General features: G+C 42.4%; 1 protein-coding gene across 1 annotated transcript in view; it reads left to right on the plus strand.

Moving 5' to 3' along the window:
- LOC146862495 (uncharacterized) overlaps positions 1-23,060 on the plus strand; it is a 596,942-nt gene that overhangs the window by 551,559 nt on the left and 22,323 nt on the right. Inside the window, exon 19 of the mRNA XM_085641700.1 lies at positions 16,707-16,797. Coding sequence (XP_085497826.1) covers positions 16,707-16,797 — 91 coding nt within the window. The remainder of the gene's footprint in view (positions 1-16,706; positions 16,798-23,060) is intronic.

Consider the following 23,060-nt stretch of genomic DNA (forward strand, 5'->3'; position numbering starts at 1 on the left):
CACCTAGAGTAGATGGCAAATGGGAGCAAAAATGTCCTCAGAATGAGGAATTTGCATGTTGAAAATGACCTGGTAATTTGTGTTCAACCCAGTTATTCTGTACTGGGGTGAATGTATGACATTGTTCTGCATTCTGTCCATCTATTGGTGTTTTTGCAACCCAGTTATTCCCCATTTGAGGTCAGTAACTCACTTGTGCATGGTGCACTTGTCGAATTACCGTCTGCAATCAGTGCTGCCACACCCTATAGCTTCGGTTTACAAGTACCTCGTAAGTAGACCCTTAGTGTGTCAGAAACATCACACTTAAAAATGAATGAAGCGGATTCACATAGCGGTTTGTGAGTGTACTGAAATGTGCAGATTCTTTTAGAGCACATTACAACTCTCGCAATTCACAAAAGTAGTTTTTGGACTGTAAAAGGATTTACTCACAAGGAGACTTCGATGTGATTAAATCTGCTCCTTTGGGAGGGCAGTCGGAATTCCATGAGGTGAATCCCGTGGAATGGTTTACACCCCCACAAACGTAAACCTGTGTTAGTTTTCACTAACCCATCTGCAAGTCATTGCCGCTCTGGAAATGCTCAAAGATTTACTCGTGGCTAGAGCAGAAGTGAATCCATTTGTAGAGCACGAATGGAAAGGGGACGCATCCAAAATCGGTGGAGTTGTAATGGAATGGGGAAGATTGGCTTTCCCTCAGAGAAGAATAAAGAAACAAAGTTAGGAAGTGTGTTTATGCTTGCTCAGGTTATTACTATCATGCGCAGATATACTCTTTATAATAGAATACTCAAACGTGACCGGGAGTAGCCCAGAAAGCTGCGACTAGCAGACGGTTCCTTTGTATTTTATGTACTTTTATTTCTTGTATCTGCAAAACAAAAATGCATGCATGCTATTAATAGTACACGACAAAAAAAATAATCAGCCCAGAAATTAACGAAAATAGTTTTAAACAGGTGTTAAAATGCAGAGATAGAAGGAATAAGTTTCGCCAATTACAAAATATTCCACGTAAAGCAATCTAAGATTCAGCATAATCTTCAAGGGGAGGAGACAGTAAACATGATAAGTGGGAAGAAAGCGGAGCCTGGGTATGGTGAGAAGAAATACAGGTGTAGCTAGGATTTAAAGTACACCAAAGCAGTGTTCCGATGACAGTCATTAAATTATAGGCTTTGCATTTATTAGCAGGTCATTTCATGAATTGGTGTACCCGGAATGACTCCCAAGGACGGCGCAGTGAGCATGCCTGAGGCTCCTCTGCAGTTATTGCATTAACTTTTTTTTAATCAAAATTGGATCTTTGCCGAGGTACACACAGGCCGCTCCGAGAAGCTGATACACGAAATGTTATGAGTTTTTGGTTTAGAAAAATATTTGGCAAATCCTTGTCCTCTTGGTCTTGGTGCTTTCTGGTAGAAGGACCTTTTGGTTTAGGAATTTCCAAATAGTGAAGACTTTGAAGGGAAATCCGTTCTTGTGACCTTCCAAAAACCTTTGTCTGTCTGATCAGTGTCTCTTGCATTTCTTCTGCCTTCTGCAGGTCAGTGCCTGCCTGCGCGCGGGGTGCACACTGTTGTCTGCTGAGTATCATGCACATTACTTACCACAAGCACAACAATAGTAGAAAGGTGAGAGGGATGACTAACTTACTCCCTCATACATTTGTGGACCTCAGCTGTAGCTATTTTCAGACAGGCAAGAGTAATAATGATAAATTCACTTAGTTTAGTCATCAAGAGACGAACCTTGTTTGATCATTTCTTTGTGGGCTACAGTCCTGTAAATCCTACGTAATGGAAAAATCTCATTACTGCTTCATTGCTAAGGGACAAATAAATAAATAATCATAACTCAACAAATATGAAATATATCTCTGAACTTTGAACAAACCGCTATTCACCATGCTCGCTACGCCACCAGATTCAAGCTAGCCTGGTTGATAAGGGATGATACCCCAAAACCGGTCCCAGGATGCTTGTTCCTGTTCCAGGGAGCAACTGGCCTGGCAGTTCGGGCTGGACTTTCCCATAGGGAGCAGGGTCAAGACTGATTTGCATATGGCTGGGTCTAAACTGGAATGGCATAGGGGGCAAAAAAAGATGAATTTAACCCAGAATTGTGACTGGGTTGAATGTGTGATTTGTTCAGCATTCCGTCCATCATCATCTTTTTGCACCTATTGTAAATAATGGCATTGTTGTGTTTCAGTGGTGCCATTTAATTTCTGGGCTTACTCTCAAGGCACTCTCACTTCTGGAAGTCTATAATTTTCAGTTTGCACCATCTTCTTTCCAGCTCCCTGTTCATATTCTCTGTTTTTAGGCTTTGCACCCAGATAGTTAGGTACATGAACCACACATCTCTTGTTCTCTGTTGTGCATCACCAGTGCCCCTAATAGCCACCTTGAATTGCATATGTATTGCCCTATAGATAATTTCTGCAGAGTTACTGAGTTCCAGTATTTCAAAAAAATGAGGCGTACTGTTTGTCTTCTGGTGCCCTGTTGGACAAGCCCTTCTGGCAGGTTCACCCCTGAAACTTTTTGCTTTTTATTGTGACCTGGTGTTAGTGATTTTTGGCTTCTGCGCACTTTCCCACTGTGTCCCAGGGTAAAGTGCGTGCGTGTAGTGAGGTTGGCCTGCCCTCCCATAGGAATGCATCGGGGAATGTATGTGTCCCTGGTAGTTCCTGATGCGTGGGGAGTGCAGGTGCGAGTTTGGTATGTGCGGACTCGTGTGATGAAATGCTGCGCGATGATGTGTGCGGCGTCAATCTACCTAGTGTGGAAGTGCCACTTCTAGAAGTTGGCATTTCTGTGTGCAGTGTGAGATAAGTGCCTTGTCTGGCGATTGGCTGGCTGAGGTTATGTGATGGGCTAGGGAATCCCCAGAGTGAGGAGGAGTCACCCAGTGGTAAATGGGGAGATCAGCAGCCAGATGAGTGGGAGGAGTACACCTGGGACCTGAATAGGGCTGGGCTTTCCCCACACAATACTGGCTCCGCCCCCTGTGGTGCGACTGATGACCCTGGTCTGTCCTGTGAAAGGAAGGAGAGGAGCTGAGCAAAACAAAGTGCTCAAGTGCTCCTGAACCAGTTGTAACTGGTTCTGCCCTAAACCCTGTGCTGTGTCACAAAAGGTAACCTGTGTATAAAAAGGGGCTGTGACCCCAAGTAAAGTGTTCTCACTTGTTCCTAACTTTAGGGGGACACCCTGCCAGGAGGAACCTCCGCGGGACCTAGCTGCTGGGTCCTGAGGGTCCCTGCGTGCTGGCCTGCCTGGCTGTGCTTTGCTGGGTTCCCCCCAGCCCAAGGACTTGCTGGGCTCTGCCCTTTCTCTAGGAGGGCGCTTCAGGGGGTGTTGGCAGCGAAGGGAAACTGCCTAGCCCCCCCCCCCTTTCTCGGCTGCTCGAGCAGGAGTCTACCCCGCTTTATTAGGGAGTTAATATCCCTAGCGGGTGCCCACCCCGCCAGGGACCTTACCGTTTTCTTTTTATTTTCCTAAGCGGGTGCCTACCCCGCTTTATTGTTCCTTGGAGGGAGCCCACCCCTCATTGCCCCAAAAACCAAAGGAAGACCACTGCCGCAACCCGGGCTTGGCCAGGAAGCCAGGTGGCCGCGGTGAGGGCGTGGGCGTGGCCAAGCCGGAAGTCGATGGGAGCCCACCCCGCGCTCCGGTGAGCGAAGGAGGCCGTTGAGAAGTAGAGAGAGAGCCCCCGAGGAGCGGGAGCTCTCCTGTGCCGGCCGCCACCTGCGAGCGAGACGCCACCGCGGAAGACCCTGCCTGGAGCCTCGCCCGTTCCCCAGTGAAGTCCCGGTCCCAGGAGAGGGACCGGGCGAAGAGGGAGCCCCGCAGCGCGACCGGAGTTCTGCCGGCGAGTAGACCGCCGAAGAACGGTGCAGAGTCCCCAGGAGCAAGCCGGTGAGTCTCGCAGGGCTGGGAGGCTCCGTGGGGGTGAAAGTGGTGCCGGTCCCCAAAATCGGCTTCTGTCCTGAGCGGGGCCGCCGCTGCGGGCCGCTCCAACTGCGGGGGCATTTCTGTTGTGCCTGCGCAAGACACCAGGGCATTTCAAGTGTCGGGCGGCCCCGGAAGGCAGCGGGCCGCCCCAACGTTGTTTGGGACCAATTATTCTTTTAGAGCCCTATGAGGCTCCAACCAATCCAACGTCTGGGGCATTATTTATCAAGAGCTTGCAGGCTCCAACGAAGGGGGCATTATCATTCCCAGAGCCTAGGTAGCCCCCTACGCGCTGCATCACTGATTGAAAGGCACAGTGGTGCCCAGGCTCCTTTTTCCCAGCTGCCCAGCACTTAGTGGGAAGCTGCAACGTTTAGGTGGTGCCCTGCACCCTGTGCGTTGCTGCATTCGCAGCTAGCCCTGACTCTGGTGGACAAAGGGCGTTTGAGCCCCTGAGAGGCCAGGTTGGCCTAGGGGACAGGTCTAAGTGATCTGTGCGCGATTTGTCATTATTGCCTAATGTGATTTATGCAATGCTTTGTGTAGCCCTCTAGATGTATTTTTATACCTAGGAGGTTGTGTTACCTAGTATAGTGATACTAGTGAGTTCATGGTTCCCTGCGTAATATTTTCCTAAGGTGGTTAGGGTTGCGTAGGTGGTACTTACCTGATCCAGTGGTTACTGGTTGTGCGCTACATTTATTATTTGTTCTACATGTCTACATTTACAATTGGTGATTTGTGCTAATTCTGACAGTGGTCCATGTGGCCCTGTCTTGTGTAAATAGTCCCCTGTAAAATTCTGCCCAGTGCCAGTTTGCACTGTGTAAATTACGTGATTATCATCTAATGTGTTTATTATAATTCAAAGGCTATTTTTATATATATCCTTGTGTGAAGTTCCTTTTGTGGTGGGCCTAGGGTGTTGTTGCTGTGTGCGCGCGCAAACGCTTTACACATTGCCTCCGGGATAAGCCTGACTGCTCGTGCCAAGCTACCAAGGGGATGAGCAGGGGTTATCTTTGGCGTGTAACTTCCTCGCCCTGACTAGAGTGGTGGTTTCTGCCTGGCTTTGGCGCAAGCCCTAGCCAACCAGAAATCCCATTTCTAACATGCCCCGTTAATTAAAGTGCACCGTGTGTAAGGCCTGTGTTGATTTGCTTATGTTCGTTTGTCCGTATGCATTTGGGTGGAGAATCGTGAAGTTCATCTGTCTGTGAAGCTGCATGCATTCCTGAATAGCATTTCAGTGTGGCAGGCTTGAATAAATAACCATGTAATACATTGTTAAGGAGCTGAAGAGGGCACCCGTTTGGGCTATAACCCAAAAGTGATATGTACAACAAATGGTCTGGCAAACGTATACAGCTACTCAATTTTACATCACACGACAAGTGGTGCAATAGTGCAGGTCTGTGTTTAGGATGATACATTTTTGTGATGTATCGAGAACAAATATTGAAATAGTTAGTAAGCAAGCATGTGACCTCAGTCAGAAACCCCTGTCTGGTGGGCCCAAGCAATTTTTTTGTTCTTCTTCAATATCGCCCGCCTATCTAAATACATTAATTGTCTTGGACAATACACAGGTTGTCAGTAAAATTAATTAAAAAATGCTTTCTGAAGTAGGCCATGATCTCGGGCCACAGGTTTTGCGCAGTATGTGACGGTGCTGGCATGGCACCACCAGCTATTAATGCATATAAAGATTATTAAAAACGAAACCAGTAAGTTCAGTAATCAGGGAATTGAGTTTTCCATTTCTATTACACCAGCAGTTTTTGGAAGACCAGGAGTGATATGGCAAACTCTAAATGTGCAACCTATGAAAAAAGTAGGCTGTGGCACAGTAAAATGATTTAGGCTCTCAACCACAACAGAAGATACTTTACAAGAGTCCTTCCTAAGGAAGGGAGAGCACTAACATAGACCTAATCCATTAGGAGTCATAAGCCGTCGCAAGATCCCTTGTTGATATGAAAGACTGGGCAACCCCATAACATTGGCTAATGTAGAAAGTTCAATACCATTCCTAGATGATTATGAATCTCCTAAAATCAAATCGAGAAGATAGCTGGAAAGCACCCATTAAGTGTAGGTAGAAGACTAGAGGTAGGCACTGTAGCAGACAAAACCTTATGTAGTAATCTCATGGGATATGAAAATACATTATGTCAGCAGAGACTTTCTCTTCGAGACAGTGAAACGTATGGGATTAGATGGAAGGGTTTACCTGTACCTTTAAAGAATGTATGTGAATTCCATTGCAAAAGTTGTCACCAATAATGAAACATATATCGCATTTCTTTAATCCAAACAGCAGATAGAGACATTCACTCTTGGTTTTTTTTCAATTTGACCTTTATTTATTGTTTTATTTTGCAGATTTTTGTACCACTAGCTATATTTGAGTACTGTACAAGTTAGCGAAGTGAAAATTGTTTAACATAGCATTGCAATAAGTTGAGTTTGGGGCCGTACATATTAGTGAAACTTCTCCACATAATCTTAACATGCAATTAGCTGAATCACAAGTTAAGGAACAATCCGTAATTCTAAATCATAACGTTTTTTTGTTTTGTTAAAGTACACAACAGTGTTGTTCCAGCGATTATAGGGAGGAGAAGCATCCTTGGGGCAGGAAGCCTCATCCACTATTGTCCAGACCTGGGTTCAAATAATGACCGCTCCATTGACTAGAAGGCAAAGGGGATCAGAAAGTTCAGGAATTCAGAATAAGGGTGACCTGTAGGCACACTACTGGAGGAACGGCCTTATCAACAAGGGACATGTTCTGCACAATAGAAGATGCAAGAGGCAGAATAATATGACCCTGCTGACAAATATGTATTCAGAAGAAAATGCTGATACATCATGAGGAGTCCTATGGTTAGTTCATTGAAGACGAGGAGGTGGTACTTAGGACGACACGCTAAAACGCCTGGTAACATCACCGGATATGTATGAAAATAAAATTGGATGTGCAGAGTACACAGAGCACCTGTGCACAAATGAGGTCCCGAGTTTCATCCCAGAGCCCTCACTCACAATACAAAATCCACCATTTCACGTCAACCTGATATCTCGCAACACCGCCTACTCATTATACTTGAATAATTTTCATATCCTGCCAATATCCTTAGGTTGCCTTATTAGTGAACATTAGGAGTTAAAGTTACATCACATAGTTGGGTACAAGGTTTCTCATAGCCATTATAAATAATGCAACATCTAACAGTGATTCTCTCCTCTTCTGTGATCAGATTATATCAAGATTTAGGTTTGGCCAAGATTTCACGTTTAATTTTAGCAATACTTAATTAACCATTGCTACTTTTCTCCTGAATGAACACCACTAACACAAACCAAGAAACCTTAACATGCAACTAGGAAACTTGTTTTCAAAGCTCTTTCATTTATAAATCTTGTCACACTTTCAATAAATGCTACCTTCTCCTGGGCAAACCATTATTCTAGATGCATTGTATTCACAAAGGCGTTTTATATGTGAATTAGGTCTGGACTAATGCCTGTTAGTGCCTCTCACAAACCTTCAATAGTCGTTTGAGTCTTTTAAAACATTATTTTCACAGTTCACACTTTACTGTGCTGCATTCTCTCATCAGGAACCTCATGGAATTACAACGAATAGCAGAGCCTCTGAGTTATGCAAAGGAAACCCCTTACTCAGTTGGTAACGTTATCAAGCTGGAAATTTGACCAAATGGCATGATTTCAGTAATACAGCAGTGGGTGAACAGGATGTCATATTTCCAGACACTTAGATATTCATTCTAGATTATTAGCTATATATATATATTCAAGAGTACATGTGGAGATTATGCTGGACTCTGCAGAAGCAATTCAGTCTTAAGAAGCGCATCGATTCTTTTACACAGAAAAATGGTGTCCTCTGTAGGGATCTGCTATTTCATCCCTTCTGTTTTACAGCTATTTACAGCCACTGCTAGTAGAAAGGTCACACTTGTCTGCAGTACATTGACCACATTCTGGCAGCAGTCCTGATTTCTTGTCTGTTCATTGCCTGCTGGTAAATTTAATTTAACTTATTGAAGCTGAATCCTAACAAAACCATATTATCATTGAGTCTCCCCTGTTGGGACATAAGGCTCTGCCCTTCAGATAGTCGGACAGTTTGAATGTTAGGACAGATTCTGGGCTCACAGATAACTGTTTTGTTTATGAAATGCACTTTCTTGCCATATTTTATCAACTGAAAGATTCTAAATACATTATGCCAGTTTTACCTTTTACCAATAATATATTTGTGACCAGCAATTTTGCTAAAACATGCTTGGACTCTGGAAGCAGTATCTGTCTAGGAGCATCTATAAAATGGCTGTATGACATTACAACGAATCCCTTTACCACACATTGCCTTTACCACACATATGCCTTTACCAGATACGCCTTTATAACAAAATGGTTAAAAAAAAATATATATATATATATATATATAAATTCACTGAAAAACCATAGGTTTCAGGCATGTTATAGTTCGAAATTAGCATTTAAAAAACAGTTGAAATTCACTGAAAAAACCATAGGTTTCAGGCACGTTATGTTAGGAATTAGCATTAAAAAAAACCTTAGAAATTCACTGAAAAAACCATAGGTTTCAGGGGCGTTATAGTTAGTTGGACATTTCACTCATACAAAACCCATGAAATTCCCTCGTTATAGTTAGTTCAGCTAACTATAACTCGCGACCCCGCAATGCACTGCTGATGACGTCACATATTACATCACTCATGACATGGTCAGTGACATCACTGAAGACATCTCAAATGACATCACTGATGACAATAATCCATGTTCTGCAAGCAAGGACGCACTCACAGGAGTTCACTTTCACAAGAATAATTTATTCGGAGGGACCGGCAAACTTGCTTCCTGATCAATAACACCTACGTGTTTCGAAGCCCCCAGCTCCTTCTTCCTGGGTGAATAGCAATTACGCAGGCAAAGTCCAAACACTTATAATGTCACATAATGATTGCCCCCTAGTGGGCTGCAGTTGAGTACCTTTCACAGCACATGACGGTGTTTGTAGTTTCTCCTCCGAGAAAATAAGGAACATAAATAAAAAATAGAAATAGAAAATAAAGAACAACGTTTAGAGGATATATATATATATATATATTTATTTTTTTTCTTTAAATTGGGGAGACCCCCTAAACCCCCATTATCTTTTTTAATTGTGCATTTAAATATTTTCTTAATTGGGAGGAGACCCCCCCTCAAACCTACTTTTTTTAACTTTTTTTATTTTACCACCCTATTCCCTCATCAAAACCTAAACGCACCCACCCCTAAACCTTAAAATCACCCTTTCCTCCCTATACCCATACCCACCCCTAAACCCAAAACCTACCTTACCAGCCTATTCCCTTACCCACCCCAAAACCGTAAAATAACCCTTATACCTATACCCACACCTAAACCCTAAAGCACCTGTACCACCCTATTCCCTTACCCACCCCTAAACACACCCATACCACCCTATTCCTTTACCCACCTCTAAAACATTAAAAACACCCTCACCACCTGTAAAGTACGAATCCAAGATAATCAGAAAAATCGTTATTGTAAGTTGAAACACCAACATGCAGCATAAGACATCACGTTCTGGTCCTTTCACTCCAGCAACTGTCCCAGTGTTCCATAAGACAAGGATCTAACGCACATGGAAACAAGCTGATAGAATGGAAGATACCGTACAAAAATAAACATATATGAGCTGCAACATATTTACAGTCAAACTTAGAAATATATACAATACAAATAAATGTATAACACAACACATCTTCCCCTCTTGAAGGAAAAGAACATACGGTCCACCCATGTCACACACAAAATACAACATCATTTTGGATCTAGCACATTTCCTTCTATTACGGCCTTCCACTTCATTCCCCTTCTCATTCATATTACTACCTGAACCAACATTGCCAGCAAGATCATTATAATTGACAGGTACGTTCCTTGCTTCCATCTCTGTTTCTCCTTCAATCATTTCCGCCTCACCATTTCCACTGTCAACCTCCTTGTTCATGGTAATGTCCTTCTCATTACTCACGCCCAGATTCAGAATATCCTTGACAGGATTGATTAGTAACTCTTCACTCATACTTCCACAACCCTGTTAGTACAAACCACAGTCACCTTTAAGAACTCCAATTCTTCTGCGGTTCCATACCTTTCCAGACAGACAGCATTATGTAAGACTTCTGACACTTGCAGAGGTTCAGAGAATTGACTCACCCTTTTTTACCTTCCATGGACTTTTAACCTTCACCCACATATCTTCACAAATCTGTGCATTCTCTGAGCCCCTCTGGCAGTCAAATGTTTCCTTATGCTTCAGATGCCTAATAGCAGTCCTTCTCACCTTTTCAAAGGGCATGTTAAATCAGAACTCTGTAGTAACCACTCAGGATTGTATTTAGTTCTCGAGCAATTTTGAGGACCTGAGTCTCCCAAACCACACCATTCTTAGCTGCCATTTGTAAAGCACCTTTTAAGACTCTGTTAAACCACTCAATCATGCTGCAGTTTCCACTAGGATTGTAAAGAGTCGTAGTTTGATGCTTCACTCCCAGTTTTTCTAAATAATTCTTAGCCAAATTTGACATAAATTGCACACTATTATCACAGATTATTTGGACTGGTAACCCTGCATCCACAAAAATGTTGTCAATAAACTTTAGCCCTTCCACTAAGTCTATCTTTTCAACCCCTTTGATGAATGGCCACCTTGAAAATCATGGCAATTATATATTTAGAAGGTGTGCCAATGGGACCCATGATATCCATGGCTACCGTGTGCCAAGGTTTCTCAGGTATGATAGGTTCATACATATTGTCCTTAATGATTTGTCTGAATTGGCACACCACATACAGTTCCTCACCAGTCTTTCCGCACACGTATCTATCCCTGGCCACCAGTACCATTTCTTAACTCTGTTTGGTTTTCACAATACCAAAGTGGCCTTTGTGACACATCTTCATTATATTATCTCTAAGCGTGGATGAGGGAATGGCTCTATCACCCCTGAGTACAGTACCATGACTCACCGATAATTCACTCCTGATTTCCCAAAAGTGTCTTAATTCTTTTCCCAGAATAGATTTCTTTGGCCAACCTTGCTCCAACCATTCAATGAGCTGTTGCAATTTACTATCCTTGGAATATTCCTTTCTCCATTCTTCTGCCTTTACTCTGGTGGCACCTTGATCATGAATGAGTGCAACTTGCAACTCATCCCATTCATTTTGATCACTCTCCTCTATATCTGTTGGCATATGAGATAGGAAATCCGCTCAAACATTGCTTTTGCCTGGTACATGCACCATCTTAAGCGGATTGACATTCTTGCTATTCTAGCAGATGCGTTGAAAAGACCTTTCCGTAGTTAACAGTTTTACAATGGATTTGTTCTCACTTCGAACTTTGCACGATTTGCCCCAAATTAAGGATCTGAAGTGTTCCAAGGCCCACATACAGGCGAAGGTTTCTTTCTGAATAACTGAGAATTTCTCGGCTGGGGATAATGCACGTGAACCGTATGCAATTATAGTCTACTTGACTACAGTCTTTGTGAATCTCAGTTCAATGTTCGCAAAACAATCTGCTAATGTTGGAAGCCCTTTCATATTAATGGGGATGAAATACGTCCCTGGTGATTTTGTGAATCAGGCTACTAATTTGTGACTTTGGCGGAATGTAAGAAAAAGAGTTAACTGTAATGAACCTAAGATGTTTTTAAAGTTTTCGTTCTTTAGCCTATGCCAATAAGACTTGACCTTTGTATGATTGCTGGGCACAGGACATGTATGCAAAAAATGCTCCCAGAGGAAACATTTAATAAAAACACTTTTCTTTGATTTCGATAATAATAGATATAAATGTATTCATCAAACAGTACGTTGCCTATTAACGTATGTCAGGAACACCAAATTACTAAACACACACATATATATATTCACTTAAAAAACCATAGGTTTCACACAAGTTATAGTTAGCTGTACATTTCACTCATAAAAAACCAATGAAATTCTACGTTATAGTTAGATCAGGTAACTATAACTTGCGCCCCCGCAATGCACTGCTGATGACGTCGCATATTACATCACTTATGACATGGTCAGTGACATCACTCATGACATCAATGATGACATCTGAAATGACACATTGTGCATTGCGGTCGCGCAAGTTATAGTTACCTGATCTAACTATAACGTGGAATTTCATTGGTTTTTTACTAGTGAAATGTACAGCTAACTATAACTTGTGTGAAACCTATGGTTTTTTAAGTGAATTTGCAAGGTTTTTTAAATGCTAATTCCTAACTATAACGTGTGTGAAACCTATGGTTTTTTCAGTGAATTTGTACGGTTTTTTAAATGCTAAGTTATGTATTTATTTTTAATTTTTGCGCGCACGGTGCGCTTCGCGCACCAAGCGCCCACGTGGCGCATTTCATACCGTGCACGCCCCGCCATTTTTTACAAAATGTCAATTGTTTTTTTCTCCCTTGTGGGTCCTTAGATTTCTATATTAAATGTGATTGTTAATTCTTTTTTTTTTTTTTTTTTTTTACCGTACGCGTACGGTAAGCTTACCGTACGCGTACTCCGCGATTTTTTTAAAAAAATTATTAAATTTATTTTTCATACTTTTTGGTCCTTCGTGAACCCCCTCACGAACGCTAGGGGGTCTGCAACTCTCTTCGTTGCCCCCTTTTCATGTTATCAACCTTTGTTTTTCAGTGCGAGAGACAGAAAATGGCGGCCAATACTTTCTGATTTCGACCGATTCGAATGTTTACAGTCATGTAACCACCAATCAGAATTGAGCTCGCGCACGGCACCGTACGCGTACGGTAAGCTTACCGTAAGCGCACGGAGCGCGCTTACAGATATATATATTGATTTAAATGCTATTTTCTCAGGACCTACTGAACAGATTTACACCAGACCTGCAAAAGGCACATCCCTGACCTGAGGACTACCTCTCTGCCCAATTTCAAGTAATTCTGTTCAGCCGTTCGGGCTGTAGCTCGGACTAAAGGTCCTATGGGAAAATGCATGGGGAAAACGCGTTTTGGGACCCCCCTTTTTTCTCAGCCCCCGCTTGACGAATCCCCCCGAGACTTTCAGGGTAGGAGCGGAGCGTAGCGCCCCATTAGTTTTGAAAAATTCACGAGGATTCGTCAACCGGCGCCAAAGTTATTCCAAATAGAATGTTGCGGATTTCCTATGGAAACACGGTCCTAACTATAACTATCTACTGGCGACCGCCAGTAGATAATATATATATATATTTTGTAATTTGTATATATATATCTGCTCCACTGCACCATACAGCGGATCATTCGCGGACGGGTGCTTTGTACGTGGTGGTGCCCCAACGATATACAACAGCTCCAAACTCCTTCAGCAATTGTAAGAAAGAGAACAGCACTCATGGGGGCAGTTTACCGATGTTTTATTCACAGCGCAACCAACGCGTTTCGGAAGACTCCATCAGTGTTTTCACGGCACACAGAGAGGCGTCATTTTAAATGCCATTTAATTATCGACAACAACATTGAGAAAGGACCATTTGCATATTGCCACATTGCGGCCGCCATGTTGGTGCTATTTAAGTGTTACATTCTTTCTGATGTTAATAGATTATACATCGTATCTGGAACACATCTGCTTTACATAGCATGGTGTGATTATACATTTCACATGCAATTAATTTCAGTATGACTTATTACGCCGTGTATCGGCTCATGCAACTATTGTAGCCCATGCTTCAGTGATATTGCCAAATCATGGCTTCCTAATACCATACGCCATCCGGACATTAGAAAATGATAACAAGGAACAAAATACAATAATCAAATTTATCAGAATTACTCATTCATAAATACTCAGAGGAATTTCTTTTTCTTATTAAGCCGTTAATTGGCGTGAGCCCCCCCAAATTAACCACTCCATCATATTTTTGTCCCTCCCAAATTAATCATCAGACCGTGTATCGGCAACAATGTTGTAGTCCTATATCTATTTAGGAAAAGAAGAAATCAGTATTTCATTAAACTTGATTATTTACAGAAACGTCCTTGACTGCCTCTCTGGGTCATCAAGTGCCCAAATGGACAGCCAATTCTTACCCACTGTTTAGGCCTTTTGGTGCCTTAGTTATATTGTATTGTATATTGTATTCACATTTAATGAATTCATGGCTAAACAGCACATTTGTTGAACAAAGAAAAGGGAAGAGAGGTTAACACATGGAGATTAACAAATAAATCGACATATATTCCAATATTCAGTAAACCAGAAGACTATGTATGGGAAAGTTGTATCCTGCTCCTTCAAAAAAATTCCTTATCACATGAAACACCGACTCTTCTGCAGGCAATAGCGGAACCAATCAGCGGTGGCTGGTGAATTTTGAAAGTGGTAGGCATGAAACCAAATCCTGAGTTAGACTGTGTGACTGGGGCGTCTCAAGCACAACTGTCAGAAGGGGACTTCAAGGAAGGGGAGGGGTGTTTCAAGGTGCATAGATGTGGAACGAACAATAGTAAATCTATACTTCCCTATATAAACTTTCCTTCACTACATTTTGGCAGTCGAAATCCTGTTCACAATGTTTGTGGTTGACATTATGACATACTACCCCTCTTTTGTACCTTCTGTGCCATCTCTTTATTTCCTTCTCTCCCTCTACTAGTGTCTTCATCTAGCTAGTTCCATTTCACCCCTTTCCACATCCTTTGGATTCTCCCTATCCTTCACTTTCCTCCTTAACATTCCTTACCTAGTCTGTTCCTTCTGACATCCAGTCCCTCATGGTTTTCATTTCCTCTCTTACTCCCTCCGTCCTCTTTCCTCAAAGATTTCAAATTCTTCCATGTGAGCTCTATCTCTTATATTATTCAGTACCTTTCTTCTACCTCTTCCCAGTTTGTTGTTCTGTGTGGCTGTGTTCCATTGGAGATTTTAACCTGCCCTGTATTAGAAGTGAATAGCTTCTCCAATCCTGATTTCTTTACAATCCAGCATTTGTACTTTAAATGCTAGAATCCAAGTACCAGAATGCAAAGGAAATCAAAATAAATTACTTATACCAGAGAATTGGTACTACTTCACCTCTTTGTCCCTCAGACGTCTCACACTTAATTTCAGTTATTTTTCCAGATCAATTCTCACCCTTATTCACACTTCTCTCTCACCTTTCTCTTCTTTTGCCTTCTACTTGTATCTGTGTAGGCACCTGCCTTCATCTCCTTTTCCACCACACCTTCTGTGCTCGGTAATATCAATTTTGCTGTCCTGCTCTGCCTTGTCACAACCTTTCTTTGCCCATGTCCAGAACGTGGCACAACATTAGACCGTCTCGGGCTTAGACCCTGAAGCTTCATTAGGTTGCCCTGCCTTTTGGATGTGTGGGAGAAACATCTTGTTCTGTATGAATAGGGAGTTTTTTTTACTGCATTGAAGTAAAAGGTCTGCTGAGTAGAAAATTAGATAGGGCTTTCTGTCATGTGGGATTAAGGTATTTTAAAAGTCCCCATTGAACTGACTAAGTATTCAGATCAGCATCGACATGTCATAAACACATACAACCTTCTAAAATGTATTTTTTTTAAACGTGGGTGGTCAACAAATTTTCTTATGAACATATTTCCAGCACAAGCTAGTCTCTTTGAGACTTTTATGTGGTATATGGGTCTTTGGCAATGTTTTGTAGACCTGCTGTACAGCAGCGCATATGGTTTCAGGTGTAGGTGGCTAAAGCTAATATATAAAAGCTCTGTGACACATCCAGGGCTAATGCGTTTTTTTTTAAAAGTGCATTAGCACTGGATGCTTCATGGTCCATTTATACTATTATTTCTAGCCACTCTGCTATACTGCATGGCTACAAAGCATTGCCAAAGTCTGCAATTACCATGCTGTATAACATGAACAAAAGGCAATAGCTTACCCAATTGTCTCAAAGACAAGACCTATTGGCTTCTGCAATGCTTGTTAAGTCTCGGCACAGTACCCCTGTGATCCTGAGCAAAACAGTTAATCTCCCAATGTGTGAAAAAAAAAATATGACAATCTGAAAAAAATCTTACCACACAAAGAAAGCAATTGCACCCATGTCCTTGTATTAGTTAAAATTTGGAAGCAGATAACATCTGTTGTCAGTATAGAAGCAGATGAGATCTATTATCGCAGTAACATCCATTTCAAAGGAGAAAGGAACTTCTTTAAAGTACATGTGCTATAATTAAACATAGCTACAAAAGGCAAGAGGTTCAACAAGGAGGACAAGGAAGAAATAAAATAAAAGTAGTACCTCAGTCACAGCAGGACAGCAATTAAATGGAAACAATCAGTACTTGGTCCATGCTCCAGCCGTAGGAAGAGGAAGTGAAACAGCATGCACTGGTCAATTAGAAGACAGCAAATAAGAATGATGATGCCCACAAATTTTAAGCAATGGGTGAGCTGCAAGCCGCTTACTGTAATACAATAACGCTCATAAGGGAGAGCACATGCAGTGCATGCACTGTTGTGGGCGAGACTAAAAAGGATGGGCTAGCTGTGTTTTGAAATTACGTTGTCGTTTCTGTCATTTTTGATGTTTGAGTTTTTCTTTTTTTTTAATACTGTGTTAATGTGAAAAAGAACAGTGGTTCATGTTTGTTTTTTCATTTGCAGGTATACATTACCTGGAGTGAATGGTTTAAATTTTGTCTTGAAGAATTCCCTCGGTGGTGGAGGCATTGCATCTTTAAGAAGTGATCCGCAGGTACGTCCTGAAGAAGAGTCACCGCTACCTTACTTTCAGTATATTAAGATCAATTTTGATTTTTGACTTTCAAGGTGATGTGATTCAGTGTTCTGAAGATGAAGTGCAACCAGAGGCGTAGTGAAGTCCCCTCTTTAACCAGCGGGTCTGCCTCTGGGCCTTATGGGCTGGTGAACTGGACCCCACTAAAATAATAATTAGCTGTTTATGGACCTCTCCTGCCTTTGGTTCTTCAGACAAACGTTCCAAAATATCACTCTTTGGGAAAACCACATCAAAAGGGTGTGGCCTAGTGAAGGAAACAAATATCAATGATGAAAAAGTAAACCTGTGAGAGAAAGCTACGAAAGGAAAAAATATATATAGCATGAAAAGAGGGATAGAAAGAATGGGTGGAGGAAGGAAGAGTGAACGGAAAGAAGGAAATGTGAAAGGAAAGAAGGAAGAAAAGGTAAAAACTGTAATGGAATTAAAGGGAGGAAGGTTGTAAGAATTATTGGATTGAAGGGTGAAAATGTGGATAGAAGGAAGTGTGTGAAGATGGAAGAGTGGAAAGTAAGAGTAGATGGGAAAGTAAAAAAAGAAGGATGGATTGACTGATTCATGGATATATTCATGAGTAAAAGGACTGGAGAATGTAAGAAAGCATGGTTGAGTGGATGGATTTTTGCGATGGAAATTTGAAGACCTGGACAGATAGATGAATAGTTGGAAATTAATAAATAGAACGGACAAAATATGGATGGATCAAAGGAGAAAAAAGAATGAAGGGAACTTTTCTAAAGGATTTGCTAAATTTACATGTTCTATGTGGTTAGAGGTATGGTTCAAGTCGAGGAGTATATACATTTTCTGGCTGCTCCCTGGAGTGCAAAATTCAGTTCGGTTTGACTGACTCGTCCTCCTCATCCTGTCATAAATTCACAATTCACTGTTAGTTGGACTGGTTTGTGTTGGGTGGTAAAGGGGAACCAGAGACGCAGTTTTTTATAGGACAAGCTGGAAAAACATGTTCTTGTGTTTGCTAGGATGGTGCATCTACAGTGAATTACAGTACAGCATTTGGCAGTGTACTGACTATTGTGAAATGCATCTGATAGAAAAAGGGGCCATCTGGAGATTTCACCTGGAAACTTAACTTTGTAATGTTCTTCAATTTTAGATCCTGAACCTTACTTCTCAAAATGTCTTCAAAGATTTGCCATTGTTTTGTCCCATTTTGTTTACCAGGGTGAATCGGCTACCATGGATTGTTACTGCAGTCACCCATGATCTACATTCAGCAAGCTTAATCTAGATTACGTGCTACAAGCCTCAGCTGTCTGTGTTTACTTGACAGCTTTACCAAAATGACACTGCTGCAACAGTCCACTGAGATATTAGTCTACTGAATCCTACCAGCAAATATATGTTGCGACTTCAGCCTTGCACAATTACATTGCACTGTGGTGCAGATTTATCCAAGTGGCCAGGAAAAACTAGAACGCAGTCATAATGAACCATGCTTTCATGTTTTCATGATATGTTCAACAGGCATTGGGACAACCAATAGATCTCACCTTTCAATGGATTTACCATTGTTTTTTTCCAATGCTGTTCTGCTTCTGCAATTAGAACAAATGCTTGTTCACCACTGCTGCTCTGCATTTGGTGAGGAGGGAGGTACCAAACCATTAAAAAAATAGGTGGGTAAGGAGATTTGACAGACGAACAGGGGGAGGGGTAGCAATACAGAGCGCACATGGTTAGGAATTTCAGCTGGGAAGCAGCACCCAAAAGACAGGACTAGGGAACACAATAGAGTGCTGAAAGAAAAAGAGTACCCCGTTTGTAATCAGTGGAAGGATACAAATCATCCAATTAAAATGATGATAAAAAGAAAACTATGCTCCAGAGTAAAGACGAACACAAGACGAGGAAAATTAAATTGACAAGAAAGCCACCTAGTAGTGGGCTGAACCACAACCTACTGTAAGTATTGGTATAGGTCAGAATAGGTCTTTTACAACAGGCAGCTGAAAGCTTACTGTAGGTAAGACCTAAGTAAGATCTAATAAAAATTGTGTTAGAATCTGCCATATTAATAGGTACAAAGGTGCTGGTGCGATTGAGGTTAGCTGATTGTAAACCAGAGTTTCCTGCTCGCTGTCCTCTTTGGCGGGAACAAGCCCTATAAGGGCTAGTCGGCCTTAGTTTAGCTGGCCTGACAGTGCCTTTAATTGGGTTTGTATCTTGTTTCCCATCCTGGTGTGTGAGTAGAATGCAAGTGTTTCTGTTTAGTGCAGAGATTCTGAAGTAAGCAGCTGAGATACATGCTTGGCACGAACAACATTAGGTAGGGGAAGGACACAACCGGAAGATCATACAATCAAGGCTGGACTGGACTAGCGGGCACCGGGCGTTTTCCCGGTGGGCCGGAAGGGTGAGGGCTGTTTTTGTTACTGTGGGCTGGTTTTGCAGCAGTGCTGGAATATCAGCCCCCTGTAACAAAAACATCAGCAGCATTCCCCGGACCCCCCCCATCCAGATCATCCTCCAGGGCCGGTCTGCCTTAATTGCCAGGGCTGGTTTGAATTCCCAATCCGGCCGTGCATAAAAATACAACTGTGTCATTACATGTATCTTGTCTCCATAAACATTCCATTTAAAGGAGCACAAGATAAAGCAGACAACAAAAAACTATAAAGAACAGGCCCCAAAACATAAATAACAGTCCATTGACAACTATAATCCAAGGTGTGCACTCCTTCCCTTAATGTTTGGGCTCATTGGTTCGCAGAGATGTTCCACACAGAAAGAGGAATGCTGTCTTGTATGGATAGTCCCTTGGGCAGAAGTATTGATGTTAATATGGCATGTGAGAGATTGCCCCTGTTGCGCAGAAAATATGAGCCGAATGGCTATACAGCGGTTGCTGCTTTGTGGATGGTTTCCCTGATTTTATCTCAAAAGGGCCAGCATTTACCCCCAGGTTTATGGTAGGATAGTACATCCTGGGCTTCAGGGAAGAAACAAAGAGCATGCAGGCCGAATGGTTTCTGGCTGCTCCCTGGAGTGCAAAATTCAGTTCGGTTTGACTGACTCGTCCTCCTCATCCTGTCATAAATTCACAATTCACTGTTAGTTGGACTGGTTTGTGTTGGGTGGTAAAGGGGAACCAGAGACGCAGTTTTTTATAGGACAAGCTGGAAAAACATGTTCTTGTGTTTGCTAGGATGGTGCATCTACAGTGAATTACAGTACAGCATTTGGCAGTGTACTGACTATTGTGAAATGCATCTGATAGAAAAAGGGGCCATCTGGAGATTTCACCTGGAAACTTAACTTTGTAATGTTCTTCAATTTTAGATCCTGAACCTTACTTCTCAAAATGTCTTCAAAGATTTGCCATTGTTTTGTCCCATTTTGTTTACCAGGGTGAATCGGCTACCATGGATTGTTACTGCAGTCACCCATGATCTACATTCAGCAAGCTTAATCTAGATTACGTGCTACAAGCCTCAGCTGTCTGTGTTTACTTGACAGCTTTACCAAAATGACACTGCTGCAACAGTCCACTGAGATATTAGTCTACTGAATCCTACCAGCAAATATATGTTGCGACTTCAGCCTTGCACAATTACATTGCACTGTGGTGCAGATTTATCCAAGTGGCCAGGAAAAACTAGAACGCAGTCATAATGAACCATGCTTTCATGTTTTCATGATATGTTCAACAGGCATTGGGACAACCAATAGATCTCACCTTTCAATGGATTTACCATTGTTTTTTTCCAATGCTGTTCTGCTTCTGCAATTAGAACAAATGCTTGTTCACCACTGCTGCTCTGCATTTGGTGAGGAGGGAGGTACCAAACCATTAAAAAAATAGGTGGGTAAGGAGATTTGACAGACGAACAGGGGGAGGGGTAGCAATACAGAGCGCACATGGTTAGGAATTTCAGCTGGGAAGCAGCAACCAAAAGACAGGACTAGGGAACACAATAGAGTGCTGAAAGAAAAAGAGTACCCCGTTTGTAATCAGTGGAAGGATACAAATCATCCAATTAAAATGATGATAAAAAGAAAACTATGCTCCAGAGTAAAGACGAACACAAGACGAGGAAAATTAAATTGACAAGAAAGCCACCTAGTAGTGGGCTGAACCACAACCTACTGTAAGTATTGGTATAGGTCAGAATAGGTCTTTTACAACAGGCAGCTGAAAGCTCACTGTAGGTAAGACCTAAGTAAGATCTAATAAAAATTGTGTTAGAATCTGCCATATTAATAGGTACAAAGGTGCTGGTGCGATTGAGGTTAGCTGATTGTAAACCAGAGTTTCCTGCTCGCTGTCCTCTTTGGCGGGAACAAGCCCTATAAGGGCTAGTCGGCCTTAGTTTAGCTGGCCTGACAGTGCCTTTAATTGGGTTTGTATCTTGTTTCCCATCCTGGTGTGTGAGTAGAATGCAAGTGTTTCTGTTTAGTGCAGAGATTCTGAAGTAAGCAGCTGAGATACATGCTTGGCACGAACAACATTAGGTAGGGGAAGGACACAACCGGAAGATCATACAATCAAGGCTGGACTGGACTAGCGGGCACCGGGCGTTTTCCCGGTGGGCCGGAAGGGTGAGGGCTGTTTTTGTTACTGTGGGCTGGTTTTGCAGCAGTGCTGGAATATCAGCCCCCTGTAACAAAAACATCAGCAGCATTCCCCGGACCCCCCCCATCCAGATCATCCTCCAGGGCCGGTCTGCCTTAATTGCCAGGGCTGGTTTGAATTCCCAATCCGGCCGTGCATAAAAATACAACTGTGTCATTACATGTATCTTGTCTCCATAAACATTCCATTTAAAGGAGCACAAGATAAAGCAGACAACAAAAAACTATAAAGAACAGGCCCCAAAACATAAATAACAGTCCATTGACAACTATAATCCAAGGTGTGCACTCCTTCCCTTAATGTTTGGGCTCATTGGTTCGCAGAGATGTTCCACACAGAAAGAGGAATGCTGTCTTGTATGGATAGTCCCTTGGGCAGAAGTATTGATGTTAATATGGCATGTGAGAGATTGCCCCTGTTGCGCAGAAAATATGAGCCGAATGGCTATACAGCGGTTGCTGCTTTGTGGATGGTTTCCCTGATTTTATCTCAAAAGGGCCAGCATTTACCCCCAGGTTTATGGTAGGATAGTACATCCTGGGCTTCAGGGAAGAAACAAAGAGCATGCAGGCCGAAATGGTTACGGACAAGCATCTGTGTAGTGCCTCTCCTGTGCAGCCATGTCCAACAAAGGAGGCTTTGGGACACCTCTCAATGAAGTCAACTGTTGCAATACATGATGGATTGAGGGGCGTAACTATTAATAGTGCAGCAGCACAGGACTCAGAGGTCTGAGGGGCACACTGCCTCCCAATTATATTTGTTTTATTATCAAACTAGGGAAAAAGGTGTACAATTTCCTTCCATGCATTAGGGCCCATTGCACTCTAGCTACACCACTGGACGGAAGCCGCTTTCCCATATTTCAGAAGGTCCCCCTCGGATGTGTGTTGCTCAGAGAAATTAAGCAGGAGTGAACCATGACTGGAGAGCACTGGCATAGCAGGCAGCAGCCCTAGTTCATCAAGCCATTGAGGAAGCCTAGCATAAATGTAATGCAGATGAATATTAGCTTAGTCTTCCAGATCACCAATCACGTCTGATTAGATCTCAATTGCACCAGCCCAGTGGCCTCCCTTGCCTGCGAAAAGCTTTCGGGAGTCGAAATAGCTACAGCATCCTATGGACGGCAGCCCATCATCCAGGAGAAGGTGCACTAACTGTGGACATGGCAGGATGCTTGGGGCTGTTCCCTAAGACTTAGTGGCAATTCATGCAACTGTTGAGATTTGTATTCCTCGAACGATTTACACGTATGTTGAGGACTGTTTTTCATTTCGAATGTGTAAAAATATTAAGCTAACCGCTTCAAAACTGAAATGCACCGAAATAAAAGATGATGATGCACCTTTGGTTTCATTGCATCCTCCCAGTGATGCTACAAGTTTTGGAGCCACCCATTCTTGGCACTACTGCTACTGTCTCCCTGTTCACTCACTTTTGCTCTAGGTTAACTCATTTCTTTACAATCTGTCTGACACGTGTTTCAATCTGACAGAGAGTGGGGCAATATTAAACGTGGTACTTCCAATGATAGCACTGCAGCAGCCTTGTCACTATTTGATCCTGGCTTTTATACCTCTTTGTTGCAATAATGTCCATATTGAGCCTGCCGTAGCTC

This window comes from Triturus cristatus, chromosome 2_2 (assembly GCF_964204655.1).
Source record: "Triturus cristatus chromosome 2_2, aTriCri1.1, whole genome shotgun sequence".
In the NCBI taxonomy this organism is placed as follows: Eukaryota; Metazoa; Chordata; class Amphibia; order Caudata; family Salamandridae; genus Triturus; species Triturus cristatus.